Source organism: Scomber scombrus, chromosome 3, assembly GCF_963691925.1.
Source record: "Scomber scombrus chromosome 3, fScoSco1.1, whole genome shotgun sequence".
Classification (NCBI taxonomy): domain Eukaryota; kingdom Metazoa; phylum Chordata; class Actinopteri; order Scombriformes; family Scombridae; genus Scomber; species Scomber scombrus.
The window spans coordinates 28,784,873-28,794,995 of record NC_084972.1 but is presented as its reverse complement, the minus strand read 5'-3'; the positions used below and the strand labels follow the sequence as shown (position 1 = coordinate 28,794,995).

Genomic DNA, 10,123 nt, shown 5'->3' with positions numbered 1-10,123 from the left:
GCGCTCTAGTTTCCTCCTATTGTCAAAAATATGTCTGTTCTCCTGTCCTTGATTAAGGCAGAAACACAGAACTGGAGTTGGTCCCCTGGGTGCTGCACAGTAGCTGCCCACTGCTCCTTATACTCAGGCTGAGACTGAACACTGTACAACTGTATGTGTGACAAATGAAGTCACTTTGAGTGTCATGCAAGTTAAGGAAATTTCTACTTTTGTGCAATAAAGGTGTACAATTAAGTTGTTCTGATTTGAATAAAACACACTCAACATGTTTGTTAGACCTCAAGCTTACACACACTGTGCTTTGGTGCTCGACACTGAATGTAAGCAGAAACTTTGCTTAGAAAAAAACTACAAATGACACCTTGAATGCCCCAATAGCATATATCAAATAACTGCAATGTCTATAGTTCACTGTAGATTGTTGCTGCCTGTCAAACCCCTCTATCTGCCCCCCTTCCTGCTTCTAGACTTCACACTGTCAGAGACAAATATGCTTAAAAATAAACCTTTATAAATAAAACATAAAATACACAATGACACAGACAGCAGGACAGATTCCAGTCAGTATATCAGATATATTTAACTTCCCAAACTACTTTATTTATGTACTGAAAAAAGGAAAAAACACATACAAGACATTCACATAGTTAAGTCCCATCAGCAACAGCATCCACTCACTCCAAATGTTGCATTGAAATGTTGATATTGCATATAAACGTTCACAAATGTTGCCTCCAAAAACCCAGTAAGGTGTTAACCCCCGTGATTAAAAGGGTAACAGTTCAACATTTACTGACTGAGCAGTTCAGACAACATCGGGCACTTTTCTTCTTCTCACAAACACAACCGTCAATGAAACAAAAAAGCTGCTGAAACTGTTCTTCTTAAATCTTTAAAACTCAACTTTTAAGTGTCCGACACAGCATTTATTTATTTATTTTTAAACATTTCATACGTACTGAAAAGAAAAACAAAAAATACATTTCAACATTTCAAACAATAATGTAGCTGTGGAACAAAACCAAAAAAAAAAAAGAAAAGAAAAGACCTGAGCCCAGTATTGGTCTTCTTGTGAGTGTGTCTACAGTCTTCAGATATGCATTTAAGAGAAGTGTTCTTACATGCAGATTCAAGGCTGCTGGGGTAAAAAACAAACACCGCCCCGGGCTCTTCCAAACGATAAAGAAGGTCAGGCATAATGAAGGCTAACTGTGCCCTGAAGAACGCTGCTGATCCCTCGCTTTAAACGCTGAAACATTTCATTCTTCTCTCACAGATTTCAATATAACTTCAATACCATCGCACAAAAAAAAAAAAAGAGGAGAAAAAAAAGGATTAAACAAATCAGCATTTTAACCACCAAATGTGTGTAAGATTGCAAAGAGAGAGAAGAGAGAAGACAGAAGACAGAAGACTGGAGAAGCCTCGGTCTGATTCGTAAACAGATAAAAATATTCAAGTCCACCACGTGCTGATGTGGATTCCAGTCCATGTAATCTGCCTGGAGCCAGACATCCAAACCCAGTCCAGGTCACATGACGGACTTTTTTATATGAAGCATTTTGGTGACTTAATGTTTCTTTGCTGGTGTTCCGGGTTGCCATGGTATCGCAGTACTACTGAATTTTTAAAAGGTATTTGAACATAGTATTTGCATGAGAGTCTCGATCTCGGTGTGGTGGGCAAGAAAACTACGTTCAAGACCGAGAAAAGGTATCAGAAGGCACCTGTGGACCCTGTGGGAAAAGTCTTGATTGGCAGACAGTAGAACAGCTGACAGCCTCTCTTGTTGGCTCAGGGTGGGGCATTTCCATCATCATCATAATCATCATCATCGTCATCATCACCTTCTCCGCCACGCGGCTCCTCCCCTTTCACTCGGCCTTGTCTTTCCTCTTGGCTGTGAACGGGACTTTACTGGCTACCGTCGAACCCACCGTGGAGACGCCGCCCGCCACGGCCGACACCCCGCCCTTCACCAGCCCCACCCCCATAGAGGGCACCGTGGTCACGGCCGACTTGGTGATCTCCAGACTCTTGCCGCCCACCCAAGCCACCCCGCCCACAGCGGCACCCACGACGCCCTTGGTGACGTTGAAGAGGCCACCGGTCACTCGCCACATCATACTCGGAGCAGGCACTACGTGGTCCTTACCAGTGTCTGAAAACACATCAAACATACATGAAATATTAATGTATGCTTGTTTTCTACTGTCATACATGTACTCCTGCATTACTGGACATTGAAGAGAAGACATGTTGTTTGAAATGTCAACTAACTCTATCAATTATGGTGGATCAACAGGATTTCTGGCTTCATTGTGGGCGACTGTTGGCAGGGAAATAAACTCAATGAATCAATAAATTAAAAAATATGCTGTTTTCTTCTCGTAAACTCATCATGAAGCGTACTTTAAAAGGATAGGATTTAGTTCCCTTTGGCTTGTATTGGAAAGTACATCTTCTTCTTCTAATGGCTGATATAAACAGGAGAAAACCTGTTACTGGTTACTTGAAAAATTGTGAACCCGTCCATTAAAAGTGATATTGTTCTCCATTTTTGTTTTTTTGTGATTTTTTCTGTCAACAAATCGCATGAAAAGACTGATACTTTGAGTTCCCTACGCTATATCTGCGATCCAAGCCCATTGGTTCCTAATGAAGATGTAAATCTTTAAAAAACACAGGTCGCAAATATCCAGTTACATTTAAAAAAAGGCTTAGTAGTTTCTTAAAACTTGTCACTGTAGTTTTTAGCAACTGATACTCAAAGAGGAAGAAATGGGGGATTTTTGGGAGACATTGTGGCTTATTGATGTGGGTTTTTTTAATAGTTTTTGGTCAACAATGGAGCTCTATGGGGATAAGATATATCAGGCTTTGGATACCGGTATGTTTTAATAGAATCAGTTCATTGTTGGTTTGGGTTTGCACGTGAGATTTGTTGACAGTAAGAAAAATCTGGAATAACACCAGATTTATTTATATTCTAATGTGGTGAAATAAAAGCACATTTTGAGTTCAAATCAGTGAGTTGAGATTAAATTTCAGGGGTGCTTTTGGTGCTGGCGTGTATTTCTGAACACACACACACGCACATCGTGATGGTCTGATTCACCTGGTGAGTAAGCTAATCTAAAAACAGAATTCGTCTTTATCCAATAAAGTATCGGCGACAGAGAGCAGCAGCAGCAGCAGCAGCAGCAGCAGTGGGGGATTAAATTGGGGCAAAGTGTCTGAATGTTGGACACAAATAGCAGGTTGGAGCTGCAGCCACTCTTACACAAACAATCATATTCCCCTGACAAACCCACTATTTCTGAAATAGCAGCGGGCAACATGTGAGCACAGATTGCACCATATTCCCTGCTGATGTTTCAGTGTTTAGACGCAGCCGGGGGAGCTCACAGCTTACCCTCTGCAGGCTGACTGTAGGCGGGTTCAGCTTCATCTGAGGCCACGCTGGTCCCTGGCTGGGGCTCCGTGTTAACGCTGTTCACATTCTGGAAAACACGGGGAAAAACACGAGGGTTTCTTTACTCTGAATGACCCAAACTTCACATTACTATAATTCAATACTTAACATGGCTGGGAATCAAACCTTAATACTGAAGTATGTGGCTAGAATGCATCCCTGGCAGCAAATATCATCAAGTTGACATCAAATATCAGATTCATCAGATGGTTTCACCAGTTCTATGTATTTTATTTAACTCGACAACATTTAAAAAAGGAGCAGTCCACCAATTCTGATAAGTGTGCTTCATGTCATGATTAACAGTGTTGTGCAAGTGATAAAAATAACCCCAAATATGTCATAGTGATAATGATCAGGGTTATAGCTCAGCTCGAACTTTGAGTGTATAAATGTACAACAGAAAGCCTGCGTTACAAAGGATTTGAGGGTTTAACCGAAAGATGAGCTGTTGCATTATCTGTTATCAGTACTGAAACTCAGGTGCTGATATAGTATTGCTACTACTACCAAAAAATATAAAACCCAGCATACTTAGATGATGGTGCTAATAGGAAGTGACTTTTTTTCAGATTAACTGTCTAAATGGTGGATTAATGTTCAGTTTGAATATAACTATCAGGCTGTATGAAGTGTAAAACTACAACAATTAGTCGATTAATCCATCTGTTGATTGGTAGAAAATGATTTGGCATCTATTTGAGTTATATTTAAGGAAAAAATTCAAAATTTCTGTGGTTTCAGCTTCTGAAATGTGAATATTTTCTCTTTTCTCTTCTGGGAAAGTAGAGGCCATATATGAAGTCGGGAAGTTCAAGGCGAACCTCTTTTAATCATGTCCAACATGTAAAATACAGATATGTAGCTACACTCCGTTAGTCTTATCTCTAAATTCTGCTCTGAAGTCTCACAGGTATCCGTTAAGATTGTGTGTACTGATGTTTGGTTGAGTCATTCACACCTGCTGCTCAAAGTAAACATCAAATGCTGATTTTAAACCTGATACATTTAAAGAGAAAGAAGTCTTTAAAATCGTGTTTGCTTCTCCGAGCAAGAAAATGTTTAAAGCAGAATTACAGACTGAGCTCCGACTGACTCTGACATGTAATTATCTGACAAACTTATCACACTCCAGAGGTAATGTATATTTTACTTATTTTTATCCCAAGTTTAAGACTGTGGTTTTGCTGTGTGTGTGTGTGTGTGTGCGACTGTGTGTGTGTGGGACTGTGTGTATTTGTACAGACACATTTTATATATTTACATAAATATTTCACTATAGTTTTTATTTTTTTTTCCCCCTTTTCCTTTTTTTAAACTCACAGATGGAGTGACACTACAATGTGGCCTTTCACTCATGTTAGAGATTAAATATAATCAGACGAAGTGTACACAACGTAAATAACACGTGGCTGCCACACTGAACGCCGGCGAGAGATCAAACAGACCTTCATCATCACACGTCATCATACTACTGTGGGTCAGTGATCTTAACCTTTTTGACTTATGACCCTTTAAATTAAAGCGTGTGTGTTTGCAGAGTGCACCAAGACCATATGTACACATTTCACATGGTTGGTGTTAAAACTGTGTGAAGCAGTGGTTCTCAAAGTGAGGTCCATGGACCCCCAGGGGTCCCCAGCAGCTTATTTTCGCTCTAATTCCAACTTTAGGTAAGACAATGACAGTATTTATGACTATTTTTAGGTCATGGGTTTCATACACTCTCTGTTATTAGACATAAAAGCAAAAATCTGATCAGATGAGGGTTCGTAGCCTAATTTTTGTCAGTTTTGGGGTCCTTCACATGTAAAAGTATCAGAACAACTAGTGTAAAGTATAATTTTCTTCAATATATCTTGCAAACTACCATCACCCCACCCCCACTTATTTTCTCTTCTTCTTATGACCCACCAATAGGCCCCCGAACACAAGATTACCACCCCACTGCTGCAGGTTAACTGTGTAAATCTGTTAAATGTCACAACATTTAGGGTGTAGCAGACAAATGTGATGTACATAATAAAAAAATTTGAGTATGAACATTTTGTCACAGTGTGAGTAACATTTGCAGGAAGCTGTGACACCTCTTTTTAAATGTCACAGACTACACAGTAGTTTCCAGAGAAGAAGAAGAAGAAGAAGAAGCCAGTTTAATTTAATTTAAAAAAAGAAAAAGAAAAAAGAGGACACATAATAAAACCTGTTCACTCACATGACTACCACTGAACAACACTCCTATATAAGCTACAACTAATTAAAATCCCATCATCACTCACTCTCACACACACACACACTTACAGTTTTGGTTAACCACATTTAAGTCATGATGATGCTGGTTAATCCTTACCTTCACCATTGTTCCCAGTAGTCTCTCCCACAAACACACCTGGCAGCAGAGAAACTTGAGACTGGTGCAGCTCCTGTTTCAGTCCAGCGAGCCAAACTGTGCTGCAGATTAAATAAAGCTGTTTTTCTCTCTGTGTGTGTTTCTGTCTTTCTGTCTGTTTCTGTCGTTTCTGTTCTTCTCCGTTTCTCGCATTTAAATCTGCAGCTGCTTTTCTTAACTTCTCCTCTTCTCTACAGTTTCAGGCAGAGCTACGCAGGTCTCTTTTTCACCCTGCTGGTTCTGCCGACGTGGCGCCTTCACACACATACACACATACACACACACACACACTGAACACACACACACACACACACACACACACACACACACACACTGAACACGCTGGACTTCCGCTCAGGACCTTAAAATTAAAGCCTGTATCAAATAGAGAGAGATATATTATTAAAACTTTTACTTTTTATCACCACATATGATGATGTTTTTAATTTCTCTCTCTCGTCTTTGTTATGTAAAAATACGGAAGCCGAGAGGGGCCATTATGTCGAAATCACACTCTCGATTTAATGATTTCATGATGTTATTTCATACTTTGACAAAATAAGGTTATACGAAATAGGATAATTTATCACGTAGGGTTAAATATTAAATAGTAAAATACTTCTTTTTAACAGAACCCAGAACAGAACCAATATTATTTTTTATGTTTTATGTTATTTATTTATTTTAATCTGTTTTGTATATTGTATATGTGAAATATGATATATGTGAATCTACTATGAACTGCTTTGGCAACTATTTTTGTTCATGCCAATAATAGTATTTGATATGATAGATAGATAGATAGATAGATAGATAGATAGATAGATAGATAGATAGATAGATAGATAGATAGATAGATAGATAGATAGATAGATAGATAGATAGATGTAGGGTTTGTGTATAATAACTTGAAGAAAAAGGTTGTAAAAGAAGACTTGGTTGTGAAGTGGGATACTCCTTGATCTGATATTTGAAGCTTAAATCAGTTGCTACAGTTGTTAAGATACCATCTAATTGATTAACTCGTGATCTTGAGATTAAATTTAGATCTTGTTCTTGACTTGTGGTGGTGGCTCCATGTAAACATTCACACACTTTTTCACAGGTTTCCAAATGTTGATTTATAAATACAAACTTTGGAAAACATTACTTTACAAGATGACATTTTTACTGACTCTTATTTAGTGTCACCATGTGAGACTTCAGTGTTTTTGGAGCGATAAAATCAGAATGGAAAGTGGAGGTAATGTGCTGATGGGAACTAAGGAAGAATTTAAAGAAGAATTTATGGACATTTGCCTGATTTAAATAGCTGGGATGCTGTTACTGGGTGTGTGTCCAGGGAGAGCTCCACAGCACCACAGCTGCCCCCCCATCCCCCCGAACACACACTACATTAAGCCCTTTATAGACATCGAAAACTAGACTAGGCATTTCCTCTATCTCTTAACAAATGGTTGTGTTTTTTTTGGTATCCTTTCAAATGTAAGTGATACAGTGATGGATACTATAATCTTTTGACAGCCATATTTAGGATGTAGGCTTGTTTCTCTCTCTCTTAGGGTTTCTTTTTGGGAGGGGTCTTAGATATCAGGTGGGTGGGTGAATATTGCGCTATATACAAATACAACTTACATGACTTGATCCGTAAATTATAACAACATTTATTGCGTTACACTAATGATATACATTTTTTTGAGCAACCAGTATAGGATTACAAGAAAACCCTGTTATAATATTTCTTGTGATCAATGAATTCTCTGCTGGTGTCACGTAAACACTTTCATATATCTGTGTTAAAAGTTTGAAAACAGAAAAACATCTTTGGCTTATAGCAACATGACATTTTTTGATGAGTTTATACACTTAAATACACATAAATTGAGTTTTATGAGATATAAATTGATATTGGAGGAGTGTGTCACCCAAAAGCATGAAAAAGTATGAAAAACAAGTTAGAGATAAAAAGGTTAGGACTGTCAGTCTTTATTCATATTAATATTCATCATGTTTAAAATGTGAGATCACTCTTTGAAATAAACAGAACTTTAACACAATCAGTAAACTGTCCTCTCATTTAATCAGGAAACAAATACATGACATACATTTTAACATCCACTATTAAAGGTCGGTGTTGGATGATTCCTCGCTGAGTGTTTTTTCCACACAACTCAACACATTCGCTCCGGGCATTTATTTTGAAGACAGGAAGTTAGCTCTTCTGTGTGGTTGGTGTATAGCTCCAGCTCCGGATCCAGCTCTGGATCCTGAATCACCAGGAGCTACAACTGAGTGTCTCTGTGTGCGATTACTGTGAATGTGTCTAATATTTGCACACATAACCTGACATATGTTGAGCACATTTAGTCGCAGACATCTTGAACAGAGTCACACATGAAATGAAGCCATAAAGTTAGCGAATATATAAGAGTCAAAGGTCAAGGGTTGTATGGTGATGTTGGCAGTGACTTTCATTCACATGTAATAGAAAAGAATACTTCATCATGGCCAGATTAACCTATTAGAAACCACCTATTGAGCCCCTACTCTCTACCACCTTCTGTCTATTGTTTATGTAATGATGATAATAATGATAATAGTAATAATAATACTATCAAAATCAGAGCTTACAAAGTGATTTACAAAAGACATAAAACATAAAATAATAAAGCAATAAGAAGAATCAAGTTAACAGTGAGGATTTAAGGCAAACAGCAAGAATATGAGGTGCCTCAAATTAGTGCACACAAGTGAGTCATATTAAGTGGATATCTGCCACATTTACAGTCTTTTTGGCATCAAATTCTCTCTTTTTATGTTTCCTCTGTACAAAGTTTTAGAATTTTGAGAATAAAAGGTCGAGCTACACAATCAGAACATCCCAGATTAGATGGACGGGTTAACAATTGTTCAAGTCTGTCTTAAAACAGCAGTCAGGTCTCCATATGAACACTGAAAGAGGTTTTCCTCGCTGTAATCATTCCTCCTGTTCATACTGGCTGTTAACACACATATTTTACCATCAGTTTGATTATGAACGGGACTTTTGATGAATGAACTCCTGACATACTGTAAGGAGAGTTGATTCAGAGTGAAAGTATGATGTTCCAGTAAAGGAAGCAGTGGTGGAGGAAGTATCCAGATCCTCAAAGGATGGGTTAAAAATGTTCAAGTCTGTATTAAAACAACAGTCAGGTCTACATATGAACATTGTAAGAGGTTTATCTCGCTGTAATCATTCCTCCTGTTCATACTTGCTATTAAAATATCTACATAGTCATTTAAAAGTTTATCTGAAGCTTATATGAGGCTTCAGCAGTCTGAGTTAGTCATATCAAATGGATATCTGCCACATTTACATGGCAAGGTCTAACAACAGGCTCAACTCTTCACGACTGGCATGATGTTGTAATATTCCATCACCCAACTGATATAATTCAACAACCACACCACTCCTTCGTGCATATCAGTTATTAAACAACTTGGACTCTTTTGCCGGACCCGTTTTGATTGTGCCATCCCATCCCTCTTGACTAAGCTCAGCACCATGGAGGATTGGGCCTTCTGTTCCTCGCTGACCAGCTGAGGGCATCACAGACTACTGAGAGTTTTAAAAAAAGATTTAAAACATTTATTTTTAGCAGAACCTTTGACTTTTAATTAAACTTGCTGGTTGCTGCTTTTATTTTTATGATGTTTTATGTTAGTTTAAAAACAAATCTGTCTTTTATATTGATGGGTTTACCTTGTTGTACCGTTGCAGTTTTAGATTTGCTTCAAATGTAAAGTGCATTACAAATAAAATGTATTATTATTAAATTCCCTCTTTGTGTTTCCCTGTTGAGCTGTGGTGGAAGTATAGTAACAAAAAGAGGGACTTTGGCACTAAAAAGACTAACGTTGAAAGATATCTACTTGATTTGAGTAATTTGGACGACTGAAACTTCATATTAGCTTCAGATAAACTTTTAAATACATTTTTGCACAGAAGGAGGACTGTGGATTTTGTCCTCCATCACTTTCACTGAAATGAAATGCAAATGCATTATGAAGGGATCTTCTAGTAGTCCGTATGAACAAGAGGAATAATTACAGCAATAATGCTGTAATACAGTTAATGTTCATTTGGACGCCTGACTGTAGTTTTCAGACAAACTTAAACAATTGTGAACCCGTCTTTACAGTGCAGGGCTGCAGGTTGGTTTGTATTTTGATCAGGCCATATTCTACGTCCTATTGTTTGGGGTCCTCGCTGGAGG

The 10,123-nt window shown here is 38.1% G+C and overlaps 1 protein-coding gene across 1 annotated transcript; it reads right to left on the bottom strand.

Moving 5' to 3' along the window:
* Nucleotides 1–576: 576 nt before the first annotated feature.
* zgc:153675 (uncharacterized protein LOC768179 homolog) lies at nt 577–6,130 on the bottom strand. The gene is made up of 3 exons (XM_062415679.1): nt 5,826–6,130; nt 3,416–3,503; nt 577–2,161 (listed from the first exon to the last, which is right to left on the bottom strand). The coding sequence occupies exons 1-3, from the start codon at nt 5,832–5,834 to the stop codon at nt 1,875–1,877; spliced, it is 384 nt and encodes a 127-aa protein (XP_062271663.1). The 5' UTR covers nt 5,835–6,130; the 3' UTR covers nt 577–1,874.
* Nucleotides 6,131–10,123: the final 3,993 nt, after the last annotated feature.